We start from the raw sequence: 25,560 nt of genomic DNA, 5'->3' as shown, positions 1-25,560 counted from the left end.
GGCTGCATCTGCACAGCACCTGACATCCGGGAGTCTCAGTGCCCTCCCTGGAAGTCCTGGCCTAGCAAAAGCTCACAGGAATCACACACGGATAACGGAGGGGTGGGGGTGATGGTGAGGTGACGAGGCCCCAAGTTCCTCCCTCTACCGCCAGCCTGGGCTGCCACCCCAGCCATGGCAGCAGCCACCAAGAGCTTGCTGGGAGACCTACTACCCACTTCACAGGGGGAATTGAGAAGGCCAATTTAATTGAATTGATTGCCACTTACAAGGCTGTGGTTACTCCTGGCAGAGGCCTATTTAAAGTTCCTGAGCTCTATAAGAGATAACAAAGTAAAAAGCGACTGTGTAAGGCAAAGGATGATTATCAAATTGCTCTGGGAACTTTCTACATGAAAAAGATAGAAAAGAAAGATTGAGAGGTATTAGTCTATAAGTCTCATTGAGGTCAGAAACTAGAGCAAACCTCCCTTTAAGAAAAAAACTTTAGAAACAAAACTTTAGCACATGAATGCACACACACACACACACACGCACATTGCAGTCCTCTGAGACAAATGTGAGTGCCTATCTTAGATTACACTAATATTGTTAACCTGTTTTAAATTCCTATGGCTCAGCAAGAGTCTTATATACTTTTAAGGTTTTTTCTTTTTTTAATGCATGAGCTTTAAACCCGTTTTCTTACTTTAAATAGATGTATATTAACTCTCCGTTTAGGCTGCAGGACCTCCTAGCTTGGTATAACAGCCCAACAAAATAAGAGTGGATACAAACTCTGTAATTTACTCACAGGCATAAATGGATATATAAATGTAAAAATGTGCACAATATTTTATGGCATGCTTGGCTTCATTGTGACCTAATGTTTATAATATGTAAATAATGGCTTCCTTTTAAAGCAAAGAACTTTTAATATACAGATTCATCTGGAGTCCTTTTCCTTTCACATGAACTGAAATAGAAAGAAAAAAAAAGTATTCTTTTGCAACAAATAAATGCCCAATGACAAAGGTTAGCGTTGAAGGGATTTAAAATGACAGAAGTCAACAGAAACTTTCAATATCATACTTCTACTTTAATATGAAGATATTGCTATCAAAGGAAAAGACTCAAGAAATTCTTTGATAAAAATAATCTCACACTATCTTTGAAGCAGTTTCATTTATTTTACTACCCACTGTGTTCCTTATCAGAAGGCCAAGGGTAAGAAGTTTCCTAGTTATGATTAGGAAAGAATCTGATAGATCAGAAGACCCAATTGAAGTTGGACATAATAAGTATTAAAGTATTACATGACATTAATCCTGCCATTCCATTACTCTCTCCATCTTTGTGCACAGACTAATTATTCTGTAGCCAGTGTTCAGGAGGAAATAGAAACATACTCACCCTGGGCTGGAGTAATCTCTTTATTGCATCAACAAGGCTGGCTCTGTACTGGTCCAGAAACAGGCTGACATTGAGAAGAAAATAGAATCCAGATTAAACTGGGTTTTCAAGTCTAATGATTCTAATGGAGATAAATACAAGGCTAATTACACATGTTTCCTAAACACTAAAAAAGAGAAATTGTGTTTTTCTACCCAATTGTCTTACTGGAAGGAAAAAAAAAAGAGAAGATACTGTGGTCAGTGTTATCTGCCTGAAACTCAGCCGACAACGGGCATCAGGCCAGGGTTCACCTGCACTGGTCCGTGCGATAAGGTTAAAGGTTGAAATGAGGCACTCTCTGTGCTTCCTGTTGCTAAAGCTTATGCTCCTGTAGACCTGGGTCCCCTGCCCACCAAGGGGACTGGGAGGCTGCTCTCTTAAAACAAACCGTCAGCCCTACTGTACCTAAACCATGGAAGAGATCTCAGAAGATAATGATTATTTTAGTGACTAGGAAATGCACTGAGATTGGGCTCAACCAGAAGCCTAGAAGTGAACATGTCTAAAAACAAAAAGGCTTAGGCAACGTGTCTCTGGATTTCCCCACTTGACCACCATGTTTGTTCCAGTGTACTGTGAGATACATATCTATCTATCTATATATATATATATATATATTATTTCATCCTCCAGTCTTTTGTGAATTTCTGCTATGGCACCATCACTCCTTTGCTTGGGTCAGTCTGACCCTTAGAAATTTGGGACGGTTTTCTTATCCAAATTTGCAGGTCCCAGATTTGTAAGTTTGGGCTGCTTAGCAATATTTGGCAAGTTAGTTAACCATACCTGAGGCTTTGGCCCAAATTTATGTGTTGGAAATTTAATCACCAATGCAAAAGTGTGGAAAGATGTGGAGTTTGTCCTCTTTTTGACAGCTTTCCCCCCCTCCAGAGGACTCAGCATTCAAGGCGTCATCTTGGAAGAACAGACCAGACTCTCATCAGATGCTGAACCTGCTGGAGTTTTCAGCCTGGACTTCCAAGTCTCTAGAACTGTAAGCAATGATTTTCTCTGTAAGTGGCCTAGTCTGTATATTTTTTGAAAGCAGCACAAAACAGACTGTGACACCTGGGATGTGACTAAAGCCATTGAAAGGTTTCTTGTGGGAGAAGGGGTGTTGGGGTAGGGTGGGGGTGAAATCACATAGTGCTGAAGGCTCACAGAGAGGAGCTGGCTGCCACACACCAGGGGAGCCTCCAAAGCCCCCAGAGAAGGGCTCCCGAGCACTGCCGGGCTGCTCTGCCATAGGAGCACAGTGCTGCCAAAGCCCACCAAGGATAACCGCTGGTGGGCACCACTTTCTTCCGAAACCCATGCTGGGATCCATGATCTGAGAAGTATGAACTTTGGAGTTCTGAAAATGCAGCTGAACCTCTGAATCTGGACAGGCCTGGATGCCTTGTTGCCAAAGTCATGGGAGCCCATTGTACATGCAACACTGGCAGGCAGGCAGTAAAGGATGAAGGAGGAGGGGGACTGTGCCTATCAATATGGAGCTTATAATGCAAGAGGGAGGTGAGCCAGGCACAGGTGCATACAAATTAAATACAAATGCCACACACACGTTAACAAAACCATCAACACTTCCTGAGCTGAGCACCAGGTACCAGGTACCTTTCCAGAGCTTTTTGTGGCCTGTCTCGTTTTATTCTCACTTTATTCCTATGAGGTGGTGGTTATTATCCATATTTCACAGCTAATAGGAGCTGAAGCATAGCAAGCTACCAATTGGCAGGCCTTAGATTCGCATCTGTCCCATGTGGCTTCAGGGTCTGTGCTCTGAGCTACTGCTCTGTACCGCCCCTCCTATCTAACCTCAGTTACTCAGGCAGAGTGGACAGTGAGAGAGAGAGAGAGAGAGACAGAGAGAAAGGTCTTCCTTTTTGCCGTTGGTTCACCCTCCAATGGCCGCTGCGGCCAGCGCATCGCACTGATCCGAAGCCAGGAGCCAGGTGCTTCTCCTGGTCTCCCATGCGGGTGCAGGGCCAAGCACTTGGGCCATCCTCCACTGCACTCCCGGGCCATAGCAGAGAGCTGGCCTGGAAGAGGGGCAACTGGGATAGAATCGGGCGCCCCAACCAGGACTAGAACCCGGTGTGCCGGCGCCACAAGGCGGAGGATTAGCTTGTTGAGCCACGGCGCCGGCCCTCAGTTACTCTTAAACAGAAAGTAATACATGGAAGAAGAGCAGTGATAGGTTCAGGCAGAAGTAGGATGTTGGATGACTGGAATTAGGCAAGCTTTGTCTAACATGATATTTCTAGTTTCTTGCATCCATAGCAGTCTCTCGATTTTCTGAGCTCAGTACCACAAGGAGAGCATTTGGAAGGTATCCCAGTTTCCAGCACTCCAAAGTTGCCCTCCCACCCTGACTCTGGATTTCTTGAGATCAGGGAACATTGTTTGTATTCCTTTGCCTCTTCCATGCCATTTGGAGGAGAGTTGAGGACACAGGGACTCCGAGGCTGATTAATTCCTGGGGAAAAACAGCAGCACCCTGGAGGTGGTCATTATGATGGCAGCATACGGCTTCATCTTCAGGGCTTGCACTTCAAGGCAAAGGGAAAGAAAAGGTGCTATCTTCTCCATAATAAAAACAGACAATGACTTTTTTTTTTTAAAGTAGGGCAATAGAGCAACTTTGGAAAAGGCATCTTGATCCATAACACAATGACAAACATATTTGTTTGAAAAGCAATGTGGAGAGCCGGTCCATTTACAACCTGGATCTCTCTTACAGTGGGACTCTTACACCTTAAGCTAGAGTACCCAGCAATCCTGGGCACCAGCCATCCCATGAGCCTAAATGAAGCCCCCACTCCCATTTCAGATGCTGCAGGTGGTGCAGCACGCTGACTCGGCTTCTCCACTCCTCATGCAGCATGAGTTGACACCACCTGCTCTAGGGCCCTCCTCATCCTTCTCTGGGCCAAGGGTGAGTGGGTGTTAGCTGTCAGTAGGAGGGCTGCTGTGTGGGGCTACACTTCAGATAATGGAGGGATATGGTTCAGGATGTAACAGAGCCCTGGCTTTTACCTGTCTGCCATGTGACCTGGGCAAGTCACTTCCTGTGAGGTCTATTTTATTGCTAATTATGACCCACTTGTGTGACTGCTAGGAGCACTGAGTTAATATTTGCAAGTTAACAGATCTTTTTGAGTACTTAGGACATACACCAGGCACTGTGTTAGGCACTGGGGGTAAGTTATGAGCAAGACAAAGTTCTTGCCCTCCAGGAGCTTCCACTTTGTGTTCATTTGTGCTTCTCCAGTTTCAGCACAGGGTACACATGGATGGTGCTCAATAAATATTTGCTGACTCATCACAGCTCATCTCAGTCCTTGAAGGAGGTCAAGGAACTTATATAGGGTGCTAGTTTCAATGATCCTAAGGCAGGTTGTACACATTTCTTTACTGGTGGTGTTAAGGATGAATCCACGTGTAGGTAGGGTGTTTCATGGACAAGGCATTCTTTGATGTGGCAATTCTGTCATTTGAGAAAGAGGAGCGTGGAGAGTGAGGCATGAGAATTTCCAGGAAGTCAGCACTTAGGGTTTCTTTGGTCCCTGTATGTTCCATGGGAGGTTCTTCTATGGAAGCTTGCTTTCAGCAAGGGAAAAATAATACTCTGAATGTGAGCTGGAACCGTGTCTAGAACGGGAACCTCTCCTCGTTCCATCTGTCCATCAGACTATCCTGCTTACTATCCATGGGAAAATGTTCTTATCTTTCATAAAGTACAGCCTTAAGTCTTGGATTACAGAATATGTCTAATTCACATGTTACGCAAATTTGCCATCAAGTAAGCAGTGACTAATAAGCATTAAGGATTGAAGGGAAAGGAATCAAATCGTGACTGAGTTTTTTGCTGCTCAGGATGCTGTACCTTCTTTAGTGAGATCATAGTATCTGAAGTTTTAATCATTAAAAATTCTGGGAGGTGGGAGTTTGTTATAATGCTTAAGACACTATTTCCGATGTCTACAGCCCATACTGGAGTGCCTGAATTCAAGTCCTGGTTCTGCTCCCAATTCTAGCTTCTTACTAATGTGCACCCTGGGAGGCAGCAGGTGATGGCTCAACTATTTGGGTCTCTGCCACCCACGTGGGAGCCTCAGATTGAATTCTTGGCTCCCAGCTTCCACCTGGTCCCGTCTTGGCTGTTGCAGGCATTTGTGCAGTGAACTAGTGGATGTGAGACCTGTGTCTCTGCCTTGCAAATAAATAGATTAAAAAAAAATTTCAAATTCTGTTTTGTGTGTTTTATAGAAGACTATCACTGTGAACAAATATCTGTCAATCACTCAGGCCTGTGGGAAACCAGGTTGGTTGGGTTATGCAGCCTTAGAGGACCATCTTGGTTTAAACCCTGGCATCCCGACAGCCAGGGGGGATTATTAGGAAAAAAGGAACAGTACCTTAGCAGCTGAGCTTAAAACAAGCCCTTAGAAAGTCCTATTTCTACCTAATGCTGGTAACAGTGACAAAAATGCTAGCATCACAGTTCGCTGGAGAATACAGCTGAACACACAGCACACAGTCCAAACAAGCTGCTTTCAAAGGCAATGGTGTCTCCTCCATCATTCCAAATCGCATCTCCTCAAGGTAACTCTTGTAGTTCTCTAAATTGGTCTTCATCCCAGGCAAGTTCACTTTTTTACTTAGCTCCAATATAGACTTTATAATGCCTTGTAGAGTCACATGAACAATTTCTATGTGTTTTAGAGGGAGTGATTTATAATCTCCTGAAAATTCACCCCTTAAACAAGTCCTAATGGGCTCAGAAAACAGCAGCAGCTTAAGTGGATCTATTTTAAAAAGCTGAGCAGGTCAGTGATGAGGGTGGAGGTACCACTTCAACTCTCCCTTCAGTTACTGATCAGAATACACTGACAGTCTGGTTTGGCTGTGAACAAACGCACACACACACACGTACACACACCTTTATATAATTCATGGTGGCATCAACACTTGCTTTGTTCTATTGAACTACATCACAGATTTTTCTGACAAAGGAAAGGTGCTGGGCCATTTCATCTCCTCCCTTAGAGTCAGAGTTTTATGCAGAGCACAGAGAGTCTGTAATTCCTCTCACAGGGACATTTATTAGTACCATGAACAAGGAAATATTTCTGTCTGTCCATATCCATAAAAAGAAAGACCCCTATGTCCTTATTGGAGGTGGGATGTGCTAAGTTAAATTCACTCTTTCAGATTTAACTTCCATGGAAGAGCGGCTGCTTTCAGTATTTATCAGCTGATTTTCGTGGTAGCTCAGGGTGATTCTATATTGTGGTCTTATTTGCTTCCACCCCTTAAATGGTGAGATCCCCAGCAAATGGCAATTTGCGTATTTTCTCTGGGGCTGAGTCTCCTGAGGTTGAGGTGAAAATGCTTAGGTTAAAGATTCTTTCCGGTGTAAAGATCTGTGAGTTGTGGTTTAGAGCTATCCACGATTACAGCATCTGGAAGAAAACAAAACCTAGAGCCTTTAGTATTTCTAGTTTGGCCAAAAACCCACAACATTTTCATGTAAACAGCTTAAAAACCAATCTTTTTTCATCACTCAGAGGAAAGAAAAGAGATGGGAATAAAAAGCCACAGCACTCAGCATGTGTGCAAATGCCTAGAGTGCAAGCCCTGCAGGTGCCCCGGGCCCTGTGCCCTCCCCCGCTTCTCACCGGGGAGCCGCCCCAGCTCGCTGAGCTGCTTGGGCTGAGGCTGGCATTTCAGCCCGGCGTTCTCAGCCTTTTGACAATTCGGAGGTGCCCAGGCGTTTCTATTTCGGCGCAGCTACAATAAGCTGGAGAGTCACCTAGCAGTGAATAGAAGCGTTCACTGGGTAGAAAACATCTTATTTCCAGACCCTTGGATTATGTTGTGATTGAACAGGAGTCTGGAAAGACCAGCTTGAATTAACCATTACTTGCTGTGCTAGGCTTAGCAAGGACCGGGCCAGACTACGTGGCAGCAGAAAGGGACTCACAGCACTCAGGAACCTAGCAGGGCCGTCTTCTCCCTACTCCGGTGGTTAAGTAGTCTCAGAGTTTGATGTTCATCAACAGCAGGTGTGATTGTACCTTGCATTTTTTTTTTTTCCTCTTCTGATTATTTCAAAGTTGACACTTCACAGGTTATTTAGGAACTGTTGAACCATGAAACTTTTTCATTGTCAAAGATACTGAAGGCTGAAATAAGGACTCGCTTTCAGTTTGCCTCTTTATTTTATAATCTAGTTGAGCTACTAAATTTGGATGTGAACGAACAGACTGTCTCTTCTGGGGAATAAGTTATTTCCCCCAATGTCCATAGGTTTATGAATGTTTGAATGTAAATATATGAATACATGAATGATTTAAGGACACAAACATATCACCTCTTGTTGTAATCATGTGCATTTTGCTTGAACCACAGTGTGGTTTGGAATAGGTTTGTGAATAGAGGTTGTTTTCATGTAAATGGGATCAAGCAGTACCACTGGTTCGCTGTTCAGGGAATCAGACAATGCCACCCTTGCTGGAAACGCTTCAATACGACTTTAATCTGTGTACCTAATTTTTAAACTCCGACTCTGGCTTCATATGCCTGTGGCCTAATCCAGATCTCATTGACTGACAATGGCTGAAGGATGCTGTGAGACCTAACGTGATCTGTTTATGTGTGGCGCCTCTTTCCAGCACTGAGTGTTTCAGGTTTCCTCTTGGAGGGGGTGTCAAGAGAGAGATTTCTTCTCCTCTTCTGTGACAGTCTCAAAGAACCGCAGCAAGGTCTGCCCGCCTGCCGGCCTGGCCCTAGGAACAGAATCCAGGGAGTAACTCCTGCCGAGCCACTCAGGATGTAAAGCGGTCACCGGCTCCTGGACTTCCCTGCTGTATGCACAATGTGCATGTTATAAACGTTACTGTGCTTTCTAAGTTTCTAGACAGCTTCCCCATCCCTGTGAATATGAAGAGACACCATTACCAAAGCATTTCTTTCGTAAATAATATCAGCATCGTAGTGAGTGTAGCTTAATGTTTCACATTTACAAATGGGAAATTATAAACAGGCTGACATTCTGGCACTTACAACATCAGGGGGAAAAAAAAACCTTAACAATTCATGCATAGAAAAGCCATTTATAAAAAAAAAGCTTGGCGTATTTAGCTCATTTGCGTCCATAAATTCTCATATAGCCACCAGATGTATGTGTCTGTGTGCATAGACTATTGTACCGTGCTATGTATCTGTAATGAAAGCTTTAAACTGAATGTGCGTTGTGTATATCAGTTTATACAACCTTGTTATTGGCCAGGGAAAAAAGACCATTTTTTAAAACATGTTGTACAGCTATTTTTAACCTGAGAGCATTAATCAGCAAAGAGCTTAAATCTTACTTCCTCTACTTGTCTGGTACAAATAGGATGACATGGTGTGAGTGTCCCTAATACAAGGTATGACAAAGCCAGGCGGTTTTGATATTTGTGTGAAGGACAAATTTAACTCTAAAGCTCTTGGCCAGACCTGCCTCTCCCCACATAATCAGAGCCCGTCTGCCTGTGACCCTCGTCGAAGGCATCAAGAGCAGGCTGCCCCTTCCCTCTTGCCGCTGCTCTCTGATCTGACTTTGCTGCTTAATCTGATCTAATCCTGCCCGCATTATCTTCATCTGTGCAATGAAACCTGGAGGATCCTTTCTCATATTTGGTGAGGAAAGGCATTTACTAAATTACTTGCTGAAATCATACGGTGAGGTTTAGCTCCTTATTTTGGATTAGATGGGGGGGGGGGATGCAGCATTGAAGCACATTATCAATGATTAGTCAGAAATCTAGGTTTCTCCCATTTTTTTGGAAGAAGGTTTTTGAAATTGGGTGCAAAGAGATTAAAAGAGCCATGGAAAACCAGAAAGTCTCAGCCAAAAATAGAAAAAAAACTTACTTTTTTTTTGTTGTTGTTGAGAAGTACTTTTTTTGGCAGAACAGAAATTGCAAACCTAATTCCATTGACTTCCTTAGAAAAGTTACCCATGGGGAATCTTAATAAAATGATAACAATAATAAAAATATTTCCTCAAAGTCTCATTCAGCTCTCGCCCAGGCAAGTCATCTCTGGGTTCTGGATCTTCTGAAGGGCTTATCAGTCCGATAGGGCTTCTTCCAAATCTGAACTTTTTGTGCTTTCAACTCTCAAGTGTCATAATCAGCATCACGATAAAACTAACAATAACATTTTACTCTCAGGGAAAATACTTGTCAGTTGCCAATGTTTCCCATAGGCTGAAATAATCATCATTCAAGTTGCATGGAGAAATACATAGGAGTAGTTGAAATAATTATTAAGGTTTGATGCATATTTACTATATAACTTAGGATCAGATTTTCATTAACAAGTCAGTAGACTGGGCCATAAGAGATGACAAAATCTCTAATGTAAATGATTTTTTAGAAGTAGGCACCTGACAGAGATTCTAATGTTCTTATTTGCATAAGAATACAATGTAATTCTATAATTTTTGTTTTATAAATAATTAACTATCATAATTGAATGAGCTGAAAATATTAGCTAGCAAATACACATTTTAAGAAAAGCTATTTCCCCAAAGATACTTCCATAGATAGGTTTATTTGCTGGAGATACATGTGTGTGTACACATCCATATATTCCCTTATATCAATAGTCAGATCTCTCCTAAGAAGTAAGCTAATTGAGCTGTTTGTGTTGATAAACTCCTTTTTCTCCAGACTATTCCTCTCCGAGCCATAATTATTTGCAATTTGCCTAAGTCGTCCATTTACTGATACGTCAAGCATGAAACAGAGGCAATTCCAGAAAATGGAAATGCTTCTCAAAATCAATCTTTGGGAAATAATGTGGTAGAAGTTACTGTGTGATAGAAGACTACCTTATAACTGTCACATGGAGATGAATATTAATTTGTTGAGGTTAAGGTGGCTTTGTGCTTCATTTGTTGACTTTGCTTAGCCGTCAGCAAAGCAGCACAGCCCAATTACTCCAGCAAAGCTATTTTTTTTCCTAACGTGAGTTTTATGATTTTTATGTACTTACCAGTCAGCACACATAACAATGTCAAAATGTCCTTCCAGTTGAGAGACATCTGTCTCATTATCCCATCGTAAAACGCTTGAAGAGAAAAAGATTTTAAAAATTATACTTAGTTTTTTTTTAACTTTTGATTTTAAGCTATTAACATTATTTTTTGTGGCACTTGAAATTATTTAAAAGGTATATACAAATTATTTCAAAAGGTGTAATAAAAAACCAGGATGTAACTGTCTTCTAGATTTTATTTAGTCTTCAAATCTAGAAGAAGAATTCTATTTAAATATTTCAGTTAAGCTTCTGCTAGTTCTTATAGGCTTTTGTAGACAAACTAGAGAGAAATGTGCCATATTTACTATGGTCATTAGAATGATTCCAGACCCCTTAACAACAAAGAGGTACACATTGAAAGCAAAGTATTCCTCATCTGATTGGAATACACATTTTTAAAAATTAGTGAGGTGAAACTTAGTGTATGCCTATCCTGCCTGGCACAGAAGTTGCATTTCTTATGGACAAAATGAGCAATCTGGCAAGAAGAAAGACAAGGAATAGCTAAGTTCTACTGGGCAGTTCTCAGTTTCTAGGCATATTGAAAAATTCACCTTTAGTGATACTTAATTTCCAAAAGCAGCTCAGATTATAAAGCTCACATTAATAGCAGCCATTAGTAACACACATTTGAAAACTCTAGTTAAGCTTATAGAAAACCAACCACAGTCTCCGCTGGTAACTGTGCTGATCGTTAGCATCTCACCATACTACAGTACTTCAATGAGTTTTCTCTCCTGATATCAAAGCTATGATTTGCAGTACAACTTTCTAAAGGAAAAATTTGCTTCTGTTTTTTCTTTTGTTTCTTTAGAGTAAAATGGGGTGATCATTCCCAGCCTGTCTGGTTGCATTTGCTTACGTTGGAGAGTGCTTCATTTCTTCTATGCCTTTCCTGGGCAAAAAGTCATGTGTCTGGATATAAAAACAAATCTTAACCTGCTTGGTCCAAAAGTTCTCTTTTGTATACATGAATCTACCTTAATGCTCCCAGATTTCTTAAGGTAGAAAAGATTGAAAATATTATTACAGGATGAGCACTGGTTGCTCATTCATTGTTCACCTCGTCTTACTGAGCACCTACTTCCCACGTGTCGGGCCCTGTGCTGCACCACACACTGGGCCTTCTTCACAGAGGCAGCCTGGTGAGCCATGCAGACAGAAACCCCTAAGTGTTGTGTCCTCTGTGTTGTGTAAGCACACATACCCCTTTGGGGCACCATGGGTTACCTCGGAGCTCACCGGGCCTGTGACATAGGTATGAGCTTTATGAATTAATTCTGGTGTTATATTCACCTTGGCCCACTGGAGATACCAGAGAGGAAGAAAATCAGGACACCTCCAAAAGATTAAAGCTCATTTTGTTTTTAGATTTCTCAGAAACCCCACGCACCTTGGGAGAGTGGCAAGCACAGCAAGTTTTCTGGATGTGCTGGGGCTCTGGGTGTGCCTGGGACACAGGCTCAGTGCACTGAGGGGGCAGAGGAGCGGCTACCCAAATGAGAAAAGTATTAAAATTACTCATAATGGTGCCATTCCACAAATGGCTGGCTGTTTAGAAGATGCTTTTAGCACACATGCAATTCCCAGAGCACAAGGATGTGCAAGAAACCCTGTGGTGATATTAAATATCGTATCCCGAAGTGCTTCAGCCTGTTGGTTCAATAAAGACAAACTGGAGAGACAGGGCAGCCATCGGCAATGGCTCACCATAGCAGCTGGAACAAATCCTGCCTCGTTAGGAAAGGAAATGCTTGGCCTGGTCACTTGGACACATTCCCAAGAGGCATTTCCCCCCCGGTTCTTACCAGGCTTGTGGCTAGGCTGGCCCTATGACCGTATGCATGTGACTGAGATTGGTGTAGTGGACAGAGGTCAGCCGGGCACAACAGACACACTGAGGTTCCCATCTTGCCTCCTATCTGTAGTAACTGTGTGAGTGTGGACAGTTATTGAACCTCTTTGCGTCTTCTGATGTGTAAAATGGGGATACCCATGGTGCCTCCTTGAACTCTCTGAGGGTGCCATTCATGCTGCATAGCATAGCATGCGATGAGCATGGTGCACCCCGAGTTGCACAGTCAGGCAGCCCTCTTTCACAGAACTCTAGAGAAGATGGTGATTTCAGGATCTAAGGAGCTGCTCCTTCCAACCGCTCCCCTCCACTGCTCTTGGCTTCCACCTTCCCTCTGGAGGCACCCATTCATGTCATGCATATGAGCACAATGCTCCAGCTCCAGCTCCAGGGGAGGACTAGATTCTTGTTTGTTTATTTGTATCCAGTTTGTTGCAGATCAATTAAAAAAATTAATGGACAAATGAGCTTTAAAGAACAAAGGCATTCCAAATACAAGCCTACTGATTATGTATGGATGTTGCAGTGGTGTTTCAAAATATTTACTTTCCAGTTTTTTAGTCTTTCTTTGTTGCAGATCAAAACATAAATTTCACCTCAAATTACCAATTATTTTCTTCTAGAACAAAATACCGTCTTCTAGAAGAACATAAGCGAATTACCATCTTCTGGAGCAGGTGTCCCTGGCCACACTATATCCCTATGATTTTATATTTAATGCCATGGAGATCATAGTGGAGGCTGTGAGAAAGAGGGTAGAGAGAGAAGTTTAGCTTCACCTGTAGCAGAATGACTCTCTAAGCTACTTGTCTGTGGCCTATAACCTGTTGGTTTTTTAAATTAATGCTTTTCTATTTTTTAAGATTTATTTATTTATTTATTTGAAAGAGTTAGAGAGAGAGAGAGAGAGAGAGAGAGAGAGAGAGATCGTCCATCTGCTGATTCACTCCCCAAATGGCTGCAATGGCCGGGGCTGGACCAGGCTGAAGCCAGGAGCCAGGAGCTTCCTCTGGTGTCCCACATGGGTGCAGGGGCCCAAGCACTTGGGTCATCTTGTGCTGTTTTCTCAGGTTCATTAAGTATAGCAGCCAGGACTCCAACTTGTGTTCAATGGGATGCTGGCGCTACAGGCTGCAGCTTAACCTGCTGTGCCACAGCGCTGGCCACATAACCTGCTAATTTAAACTTAGTGGGAGCTATCTTCCATGAAGAGGCTACTTGTGGTACTAGTTTACAATCCTGGGGGTGGGTGTGGAAGCCACACATTGAAAAAAAAAAAACATTAAAAAGAGACAGCTGAAATGTTCTTATTTTCTTGTTAATTTAGAAATTTATACCAATGGCAGCCCAAAAATTCAAGGTCTACTTCTCCCTGATAAAGCAAATTAAGGCTTTGAGATTTTAGGATTGTATATATATATATTTTTTATCATACCTCTTTAGATTTTGTCTTGGAGTTTTTCTCATGGTAAAAGATAAGAAGTCAAAGATTTCTGGATTTTTCCAGCATCCATTTTTCAAAAACAGAAGTTTTCTGTCTTAACTCTCATGAGTAGGATATTTCCCATTACAAATTATAGACCTGTTGGACCAATGTGTAACCTAAGGCCGGACTGATCTGTTTTTGTCTTGTTTTACTTCCTCCTCAAAAGAGAGTCTGCAACTATTAAAAGCAACTTTATTGAGGTATAAGACATGTGCAATAAAAATGTGCCCGGTTTTAAGTGTACTTTTCTTTTTAGAATTTTATTGTTTTATATGTATTTTTAAATCAACATGTAATTACACATACTTATGGGGTACAGTATGGAATTTCAATACATGTACATAATGTGTAATGATCAGATCAGGCTAACTGACATCTGTCACCACAGACATATATCAATTCTTTGTGGTCAAACTCCTATCAGCAATTTCAGAATATTGATTCTTGCCAAACTGTTATCCTACTGTGCCACAGAGCACTGTCCCTCATCTCCAGCTGTCCCCAGAGCCCACCATTTTAATTCCTCTGGTCAGAAACGCTCAACTCCGTCTCTTCCTTCCGGCCACTTGTTTCTTGGATCGAGCTCTCTGCTTGATCCCTGACTGCTCCTGTGCACCTGAGTGTGGCTGCAGACAGCGCACAAGCATCCTGACGGGCTTCCCTTTAAATTTATGACCTTGAATCTCAAGTGGACTGTTAGTGCTGTCTGGCTTTCATACTTACATTTCCTTTGGCCATTTACTCTCCCACGCTCCTAGGTCATTATTTTCACCTTATCTTCTTTCAAAATTCTAACACTCACCCTCACTTTCAGCCGATGACCTTGCTTACTATTTTGCTGTCAAGACTGCATCAATCAGGTGAGAATTTTCATAAACTCCTACCACCATACTTACGCTCCTAACAGCACCTGCACCTGCCTCCCCCGCCTCCCTGCCTATTGTCGGAGATGAACTATCCATATCCATACTCCTGTCCACAGCCAATACTTTCTCCTATGTGCTGGCTCGCTCTATCTACCTGCCCACCCACTTTAATCTACTCTAGGATGTACCTCTAGCGCTTTCCCATCGCTTTCCTCTCCCTGGATTATTTCCATCAGTATTCAATGACGCAGTTATTGCCCTCCCTGGAAAACACCCTCTCTTGACACCACCTTCCCCTCTAGTTACTGCTCCATTTCTTTATTCTTCCCCTGCAGCAAATCTCCTTGAAAACATGCAAAGTCTTGGTTTGCAATCCTCTTCTTCCGGTTTCTCTTAAATCCATTCCAATCAGGCTTCTGTCCCTACCGTTCCACAAAATGTTCTTGTCAAATTCATTGCTAAATTCAGGTCAGGTCTTAGTCTTCATCTATCCTCTTGAACCTCTCCCATGAACCCCAGATACATATATCCAACTTCCTATTTTAATATTTCCATATGGACATCTAATAGACATCTCAAACTTGACATGTCTACATTTGAATTCCTGGGCTTCTTTCCCCAGATTCATTGCATTTAACAGTTTTTGTTAATGATAATTCCATCTTCCTAGCTGCTCAAGTCAAAAACCTTGAATATACTCTGACCCTCCCCTTTTTTAATTACACACTAAATATGACAGAAATGTAGTTAGTTTTACCTTTAAAAAATATAAAAATCCAACCATGCAATCTCTGCTCAAGAGAGTAGCCAGGATGATCCTTTTAAAACATAGGTCACAGACGTTTTTGACTTCTCTGTAATGGCTCCCCTTGTCATTCAGAGTAAAAGTCCAGGTTTTCACAATGACCTGGAAGACCCTGTCCAGCTGGGCCCAGTTACCCCTTTGATCTCATCTCCTCTGACTCTCTTGTTCTCTTTAGTGACATTGGCCTTATTTTTTTCTTTTCTTGATATTTATTTATTTATTTATTTGAGAGACAGAGACAGAGAGAAAGAGCTTCCATTCTCTGGTTCACCCCCAAAGTGGCCAACGGCCAGGGCTGGGCCAGGCAGAAGCCGGGAGTCTGGAATTCCATCTGGGTCTCCCACATGGGTGGCAGGGGCCCAAGCATTTGAGCCATCTTCTGCTTCTTTCTCAGAGGCATCAGCAGGGAGCTGGATTGGAAGTGGAAGAGCCGGGACTTGAACCAGTGCTCGTATGGGATGCTGGCACTGCAGGAAGTAGCTTAACTCTCCTGTACCACAAAGCCAACCCCTTTTTATGGTTTCTTGAACACACCAGACATGCTTCCATCCAACAGCCTTTGTCCTGGCTGCTTGCTCTGCCCACCTGCTCTTCCTCCAGACATCCTTACGGCTCAGTCCCTCCCCTCCTTCAAGTGTGCTCAGATGCCTGAGGATGACATTGCCTGATCATCCTCTTTTCCTTTTAGTTCAACACTTCTGAAACCCCTTATCTTGCTCTTCATTTTCTAATTGCAGTTATTATCCTTTAATATGCTATGTAACTAAATTATTAATTTTAAATTATGTCACCCTAGAAGATAAACACCATAGGGATAGATATTTTAAAAATCTGTTTTGTACAGTGATGTGTTTCCAACTCTTGGAGAAGTCCCTGGCATGAAGAAGCTGCTCAGTAAATCTATGAATGAATCATGTGTGAGTGTACCTAGCACGGCGTTAAGGCACACAGAAGACACCTAGGAAAGAGAGATTCGAAAGAGAGGTTCCTGTTTTTAAGTTCTCTGGCTAGATTAGCCGGATCGGAAGAACACTGAATATGCTTTTTGAGGACTTCTGCTTCCAGCAAAGGTGGAGCAATGAAGACATCATTTACACTTTTGCTTGAAACAACTAGGCAAAACATATAATATTTCTTAAGACACTGCACACCAGCAGCAAAGAACAGTGACCCTTGGGGGAGAAGAAACAAATGAAGTAAGCCCTGCCATTATGCCAGTTTACTGCCTTGAGGGAGTTCCCAGGTAATGGCACAGAAAGGGGGAAGTGAGGTAGAACTAGATGGACTCCCTGAACTAAGCAGTTGGAGCTGAGAGCTTGAGGAAACCAAGAGAGAATACTGGTTCAGGAGAGAGGTACAGAGAGAGAGAACTCTGGAAATCTGCAGATGGTCCCCTAGAGTACTCTGCAGGGTATGGCTTTGTGTATGTGTGTGAGGAAACTACTTGAGGGTGGAAAAAGACTCATCTGAGAGGACTGGAGGGTACTGGGCCAGTGCTCACACAGGGTCAGGAATAGCGCTTGATCCCATCAGCTTCAATAGAAGACCTCACAACTTATAAGCATTGGGTAGAGTCCTCAGTAGTCGGGAATAATTATCCATAGACTAATCATCTGTTACTCTGGTTCTTTCTAATAAATCTTTTTAGATTTATTAGACCCCAAAGTATCAAATTATTTCAAAGTAACTTCATAGCATCCCAGAACAAAATTCAAAATGTATTAACAGGAATACAAAAATATTCATATCCCAACAAGATAAAATTAAAAATGTCTGTTATATAACCAAAAAATTGACAGGCAAAGAATCAAAAACATAAACCCCCAAATTAGGAGACAAATCAAACAACTGAATCCAATATAAACCTGATTCAGATGTCATAATTATCAGACAAAGGCATTAAAAGACTTATATTGGTATTTAATATATTTCAAAAGTCAAGTAAACACATGGAAGATGCTTTTCTTTCTTTCTTTCTTTTTTTTTTTTGACAGGCAGAGTTAGACAGTGAGAGAGAGACAGAGAGAAAGGTCTTCCTTCCGTTGGTTCACCCGCCAAATGACCACTGCGGCTGGCACGCTGCGCCAATTCGAAGCCAGGAGCCAGGAGCTTCCTCCTGGTCTCCCATGTGGGTGCAGGGCCCAAGCACTTGGGCCATCCTCCACTGCCTTCCTGGGTCACAGCAGAGAGCTGGACTGGAAGAGGAGCAACCGGGACAGAATCCGGCGCCCCAACCAGGACTAGAACCCGGGGTGCCAGTACCGCAGGCGGAGGATTAGCCTAGTGAACCACAGCGCCGGCCAATGCTTTTTAAAATCCCAAATCAAACTCTGGAAGACGAAAATTACAATATCTGAGAGGAAAGACACATTGGATTAGATTAAAAACAGATTATATATTGCAGAGGGAAAAAAAGACTAGTGAACTTGAACACAGCAATAGACAATATCCAAATGAAATATACAGAGAAAACAGGAATAATAGTAAATAAAACGAGCAGTAATGAGTCAGCAATGGGACAAACTTCAGTTATGTTTATATAATTGGAGTCCTCAAAAGACAGAAGAGAAAACAGAAAATATATTTGAAGAAACAATGACTGAAAACTTTCCTAATTTAATGAAACCTATTAACTCACAGATCCAGAAATTTCAACAAACCCCAGACACCAAAAACATACAGAAAATGACAAGGCATATAATAATCCAATTGTCCAAAAATAAATGCTAAAAAGAAAATCTTAAAAAGACACATAGGTACAAAGATGACAGCATATTTCTTGGTAAGAAAATGCAAGTCAGCAGACAGTGGAATGACACAGTCAAATTACTGAAAGGAGTTAAAAACCAATAACCTGTCAATCTAGAATTATATAGCCAGTGAAAATATATTTTAAAAAAAGGTGAAATAGATGTTTTAAGATAAGTGTGTTAAGGGAAGTCCCTTAGGCAGAATAAAAATATCTGATGGAAATATGGAACTACATAGAGCAATGATGAGAATCAAGAATAATAACCGTATAGATAAACAATTCAGATTTTTTTCTTATTACTTAAATGTCTTTAATATATAATTGACTGGTTAAACAAATATTGTAGGATTTATAACACATGCAGAAATAAAATTAGATAACAGAATACAGACTGAGAGGGGAGAAATGACAGTATACTACTAAAGTGTTTTTCTAGTATGCATGGAATTTTTATAGTATGTATTGAAGATAGATTGTGATAAAATCTTAAGTAAACACTGAAATAACAAAATGAAGAATTACAGCTAGTACAAAGGAAATAAAACAATAAAATGAATTCATTTAATCTGAAAGATGGTAGGAAAAAATGAGAACAAAGAATAGATAGAACAAACAGGAAGCAAATAGATTTACTCTAGCCATATTGGTAATTGTGCCAAATTAAAAAAACGTACACACCTCCATTAAAAGGCAAAAGATGTTAGAATGGATAAAAATGCTAGACCCAAGTACATGTGGCTTGCAGTAAATACATTTTAAGCATAAGGACACAGATGGGTTAAAAATAAAAAGATGGAAAAAGACACACCAAACACTATGAGTCAAAAGAAAGCTGGAGTAGCTATATTAACACCAGAAATAGTAGGTTTCACAGCAAAGACTATTACTAGGGATAAAGAAGATCACTTCATAACGTCCAAAGGTCAATCCAAGTAGCAGACACAGTAATTCTAAATGTTTAAGCACTGAATAACAGAGCTTAGAATACATGAAGCACAGGCAGAACTGAAAGGAAATATAGACAAAACTACAATTATAGTCAGGGGTTTCAATACTCTTCTTTCAGTAATTGAGCAAGTAGACATAAAATAAGCAAAGTGATAGGTAATTTTTTAAATTTATTTTTTAATTTGAAAGAGTTACAGAGAGGACACACACACACACACAGTAAGAGAGAGAGAGAGATTAAGAGATTTTCCATCTTCTGGTCTACTCCCTAGATGGCCACAATGCCTGGCTGGGCCAGGCTGAAGCCGGGAGCCAGGAACTTCATCCAGGTTTCCCACATAGGTGGAGGGGCCCAAGCACTTGGGCCATTCATTCTCTGCTGCTTTTCCCAGGCCATTTAGCAGGGAGTTGGATCAGAAGTGGAGCATCTGGGACTTGAACAAGAGCCTAGAGGGGATGCAGGCATCATAGGAGGCAGCTTTACCCTCTATGCCAAAATGCCAGCCCCTCTAAATGCCTTTAATAACACTACAGCCAACCTGACTTAATTAATATTGACAGAATACTCCAACCAACAAGAGAAGAATACATATGTTTTTCAAGTAGAAAAAGTATCCACCATGATATTCAAACAGTATGCTTAATTGATATTTATAGATTACTCCATCCAGCAAGAGTAGAATATACATGCTTTTCAAGTAGAGTATATCTATTCTTGGGCAGAATATAAATTTCAAAGAACTTCAGTTGTATTGAAGATATGTTCTTTGTCCACAATGGAATTAAGTTAGAAACCAATAGTAAATTTAAAACTCAATATTCTTGGTGTGTGCATTGTAGCACAGTGGGTTAAGATGCCCATATCTCATATTAGAATGCCTGGCAACTCCACTTCTGACCAAGCTTCCTGCTAATGGATCTTGGGAGGCAGTAGATGTTGGCTCAAGTGCTTGGGACCCTATCACCCATGTGGAAGACCCATATGGAGCTCTGGGTTCCTGGCTTCACCTGGCCCTGCCCTGGCTGTTGTGCGTGTTTGGGGAGTGAACCAGCAGATGAAAGATCTCGCTCTCGTTCTTTGTCTTTTAAGGAGATGAAAATAAGTGTTTTTAAAAATCAATATTTTTCATAAAATCTTTAAATATTTGAAAAATAAATATAATCCTAATAATATAGAGTACAAAGAAATCAAAACAAATTGAAAGGTACTTTAAATCAATGAAGATATAAATACAAGTACAACATATCAAAATGTATGGTTGGACACTAACGCAGTACTTAGAAGGAAATTAACAGCTCTAAATGCCCATCTATATTAGAAAAGTCTCAAATCAGTGAAGTCAGTTTCTATCTAAACAAGTGTGAAAAAATAAGGTTAAACCCAACATGAAGAGCAAAATTGAAGTAATAAAGAACAGAAATGCATGAAATAGAAATAGAATCATAGAAAGAAACCAATGAAGCCAAACACTGGTTCTTTTAGATCAACAAAATTGATAAACCTTTAGCCAGACCGATCAGGAAAAAAATGTATTTTAAATAAATAGTTTTTTTAAAATTTATTTTTATTAATCTATTTTTTTTTTTTTGACAGACAGAGTGGATAGTGAGAGAGAGAGACAGAGAGAAAGGTCTTCCTTTTTGCCGTTGGTTCACCCTCCAATGGCTGCTGCGGCCGGCATATCTCGCTGATCCAAAGCCAGGAGCCAGGTACTTCTCCTGGTCTCCCATGCGGGTGCAGGGCCCAAGGACTTGGGCCATCCTCCACTGCACTCCCGGGCCATAGCAGAGAGCTGGCCTGGAAGAGGGGCAACCGGGATAGAATCTGGTGCCCCAACCAGGACTAGAACCCGGTGTGCCCTTACCGCAAGGTGGAGGATTAGCCTGCTAAGCCACGGCGCCGGCCCTGCTTTTTTGTTTTTTAAAGATTTTTTTCTTTTTTTTAAATTTTAATTTAATTTATTTATTTATTTATTTTATTTTATTTTTGACAGGTAGAGTAGACAGTGAGAGAGACAGACAGAGAGAAAGGTCTTCCTTTTGCCGTTGGTTCACCCTCCAATGGCCACCGCGGTTGGCGCGCTGCAGCCGGCGCACCGCGCAGATCCGATGGCAGGAGCCAGGTGCTTCTCCTGGTCTCCCATGGGGTGCAAGGCCCAAGCATTTGGGCCATCCTCCACTGCACTCCCTGGCCACAGCAGAGAGCTGGCCTGGAAGAGGGGCAACCGGGACAGAATCCAGCGCCCCGACCGGGACAAGAACCCGGTGTGCCAGCTCTGCAAGGCGGAGGATTAGCCTATTGAGCTGCAGCGCTGGCTTAAATAAATAGTTTTTAAAATAAATCCATTTCTGAAAGGATTCCGACCTTATGATGTAAAACCCACACTAAGAGAATTTTTTAAACAGAAAGTATCTGTTTTAAGTTTGTAATAAGCCCTAGCATCAAACAGGTTCAACATAACTTGTATTTTATTGTGGTGATCACAGATAACCTCCCCCCCCCCATATACATCTTTAAAACACTGCTTTTCTCATACTCCCATGATGAATATTTCTCTCTATTTATCTTCATATTTGCAGACCCCTGGTTGCAGGGGAATAGGTCATAGTTTTAAACTCTGGTTCTAGAAAGGCGGTCCCCTGTGTGTTTGTGAAAGGAGCATACTGATGGAGTTCTTATACTTGCTAAATACAATGAACTTAGAGTACTTCAAAAACAAGTGATCTGACCTGAAGCAGGGAAGGCAGCAGTTTTCTTTGCATAAGTGTCAGACACAGTCTTCTTTATGGAACATTCCAGTCACCTTTCCCACAGGGTCTTGCATCTCACTTAAAGTCCATGTGAGCACAGCTCACTCTTAACAGAGGGCCTGTTCAAGTTATTTATAGCCTCTAATATTATAAATCACTTTATTTTTCAAAAATTTATTTATTTATTTTAAAAAGATTTCTTTATTTTTATTTGAAAGTTGGAGTTACAGAGAGAGGGAGAAACAGAGACGGGGGAGAGGGGGAGAGGGGGAGAGGGGGAGAGAGAGAGAGAGAGAGAGAATGAATATTCCATCTGCTGATTCACTCCCCAAAATGGCAACAACAATCAGAGCTGAGCTGATCTGAAGCCAGGATCCAGGAGCTTCTTCCAGGTCTCCTATGTGGGTGCAGGGATCCAAGCCCTTGGGCCATCTTCTACTGCTTTCTCAAGCACATTAGCAGGATGCTGTATCAGAAGTGGAGCAGCTGGGACTTGAACCGGTGCCCATGTGAGATGTCTGCATCGTGGACAGTGGCTTAATCTGCTGTTACCATGATGCTGGCCCCAAATATATTTATTTTATTTTATTTTTTTATTTACTTGAGACACAAAGAGACAGGGAGACAGACACCGAAAGACCTCCCATCTGTTGGCTTACTCCTCGGATGCTTGTAATGGCCAAGATCTGGGCCAGGCTGAAGCTGGGAGCTGAGAACTCAATCAGGTTTCCCACATGGATGGCAGGGACCCAAGTACTCAAGCCATTATCTGCTGCCACCCAGGGTCTGCATTACTATAAGAACTTGGAATCAGGATCCAGGGCTGGGACTTGAACCCAGGTACTCCAACATGGAGTCTTAATCCCTAGGCCAAATGCCTGCCCTACTGCTTTCATGTGGTTCCTTCCTCGCCACTTGTCCCTACATTTTCCCTGACCTTTTATAGTTTTAAATTGCTATATGTTCGAAACCCTATGCAGTTAGAAGTTAGGATTGATATGTTAGAATAAAGTGCGTTAATGGGGAAAAGGACAGCATCTAAACCCACAACTAAATCTGAGCCTGAGAGGGGCTACCACTCAGTTGACTCCCTAACTAGTGGGTCGTCTATCTCTGCAGTGCTAATGAACCTCACTGGGTGCTGTAACAGCAGCACAAAGAAGATGTGTTTCCAGAGTAACAGCCATCTCAAATGCAGCAAGTCCCAAACTGCTGTCTTCCTCCTCTACTTTCTTTACATTTCTTTTTCTTTCTTTTTTTTTTTTTTTTATTTGACAGGTAGAGTTATAGACAGTGAGAGAGAGAGACAGAGAGAAAGATCTTCCTTCCATTGGTTCACTCCCCAAATGGCTGCTACGGCCGGAGCTGCACTGATCCGAAGCCAGGAGCCAGGTGCTTCTCCTGGTCTCCCATGTGGGTGCAGGGGCCCAAGCACTTGGGCCATCCTCCACTGCCTTCCTGGGCCACAGCAGAGAGCTGGCCTGGAAGAGGAGCAACTGGGACTAGAACCCGGCACCCTATTTTCTTTACATTTTGCATACATTTGCTTCTCTGGAATGGCCCCATTTTTGCTCACCATTTTCCACTCAGATGCAGTCCTGAACTATCTGTTTCTCTCTTCTCGAACCACTGAAATAGCTTTTCTTGTCTTTTTTTTTTTTAAGATTTATTTATTTATTTGAAAGGCAGAGTTACAGAGGCAGAGAGAGAGAGAGAGAGAGAGAGAGAGAGAGAGAGAGGTCTTCCCTCTGCTGGTTCACTCCCCAGATGGCTACAACAGCTGGAGCTGAGCTGATCTGAAGCTAGGATCCAAGAGCTTCTTCCAGGTCTCCCACAGGGGTATAGGTGCCCAAGCACTTGGGCCATTTTCTACTGCTTTCCTAGGCCTAGCAAAGAGCTGGATCAGAAGTGGAGCAATCAGCACTTAAACTGGTGCCCATATGGAATGCCAGCACTACAGGTGGCAGCTTTACCTGCTACACCACAGTGCAAGTCCCTAGCTTTTCTAAAAGCCAAAACCTTTTTTAGTTTTATTGTTCTGAACTGAATAGCAAAATTTAGACTAGAATAGTGACAGTGAAATATTTTGGGCAAAAAACAGTTATCAATTAACAGAATTATTATTATTATTTTTTAGTTTTTGACAGGCAGAGTGGACAGTGAGAGAGAGAGACAGAGAGAAAGGTCTTCCTTTGCCGTTGGTTCACCCTTCAATGGCCGCCGCAGCCAGTGTGCTGTGGCCGGCGCACCGCGCTGATCCGATGGCAGGAGCCAGGTGCTTCTCCTGGTCTCCCACGCGGGTGCAGGGCCCAAGCACTTGGGCCATCCTCCACTGCACTCCCGGGCCACAGCAGAGAACTGGCCTGGAAGAGGGGCAACCGGGACAGAATCCGGCACCCCGACTGGGACTAGAACCCAGTGTGCTGGCACCGCAGGCGGAAGAATTATTTCTATGACCTTATTCTAACAAGACTATAGGTGAGACACATTCTCCCCCCTCTCGCCCCCGCCCAACACACACAGAGAAAGCAAAGCTAGAGAAGAGCTGCAAGTGATATTTCTGGATCACCATTTCTCACCTACTCTGCACCCAGTGTTTCTTAACCAAGGTGGTACTGGCAGCTGGGGAAGGACACTGTAGTGGACTCTCCCTGTGTCCCTCCCATTGAAAGATGTTTGCAATTCCTGCTCCCTTCGGTAACAGTAAGAACACTTAGTCCTGTGAGAACCAAATAAAAGTTCCCATATGATTACAAATAGTGTTGATCTGGTTGAAAACCACTGTTGGGTTATCTGAGGCCTCTTCTACCTCGGATGTGTGCCTCTTGTTGAATTCCGAGAACTAAAGGCTGTGATAGATACAAGATACAAACTGGAATTGCTCTCTCATCTGAACAACCTTCCCCTTTCCACTGCCAGTCACATCTTCAGAAAGAGGATGCCATAGAAATTCCAGATGCAAAGTGGGGAATGAAGTCCTCACATGGAAGGTAAAAAATACCTCTCCACTGACAGAGGAAATCCAGAGACTTCCTGGGTACTTTCAGTTAGTATATTAAACTGAGCAGCAACCTAGGGCTGTAAAATGGGCTTACAGAGATACTAGAATCATCTGAGGGGTTGTTAAACTGTTACACTCATTGGGGCAGGTGCTGTGGCATAACGGGTAAAGCTGCTGCCTGCAGTGACAGCATCCCATATGGGCGCCGGTTCGAGTCCCAGCTGCTCCACTTCCAATCCAACTCTCTGCTATGGCCTGGGAAAGCAGTAGAAGATGGCCCAAGTCCTTGGGCCCCTGCACCCACGTGGGAGACCTGGAGGAAGCTCCTGGCTCCTGGCTTCAGATTGGTGCAGCTCCAGCCATTGCGGCCAATTGGAGAGTGAACCATCGAATGGAAGACCTCTCTCTGCCTCTCTTTCTCTCTCTGTGTAACTCTGAATTTCAAGTAAACAAATAAATCTTTTAAAAATAAATAAACTGTTTCACTCATGAGCCTCAATCCCATGGGGTCTGATTCAGCAAGGTTGGCTTGAGGCCCAGGAAACTGTATTTTTAAAGTTAAGTAGCAC

At 42.4% G+C, this 25,560-nt stretch overlaps 1 protein-coding gene across 2 annotated transcripts in view; it reads right to left on the bottom strand.

The window, feature by feature from the left end:
* The window catches only part of CAMKMT (calmodulin-lysine N-methyltransferase), a 467,624-nt gene that overhangs the window by 14,339 nt on the left and 427,725 nt on the right, over positions 1-25,560 (bottom strand). For both annotated transcript variants that reach the window (XM_062209372.1, XM_062209373.1), the window contains 2 exons: positions 10,483-10,557; positions 1,393-1,456 (listed from right to left, as the gene is read on the bottom strand). In XM_062209372.1, the coding sequence (XP_062065356.1) occupies positions 1,393-1,456; positions 10,483-10,557 (139 nt within the window). The remainder of the gene's footprint in view (positions 1-1,392; positions 1,457-10,482; positions 10,558-25,560) is intronic.

This window comes from Lepus europaeus, chromosome 13 (assembly GCF_033115175.1).
Source record: "Lepus europaeus isolate LE1 chromosome 13, mLepTim1.pri, whole genome shotgun sequence".
Lineage (NCBI taxonomy): Eukaryota > Metazoa > Chordata > Mammalia > Lagomorpha > Leporidae > Lepus > Lepus europaeus.
The sequence above is the reverse complement of the archived record's forward strand: the minus strand, read 5'-3'. Positions and strand labels throughout refer to the sequence as shown.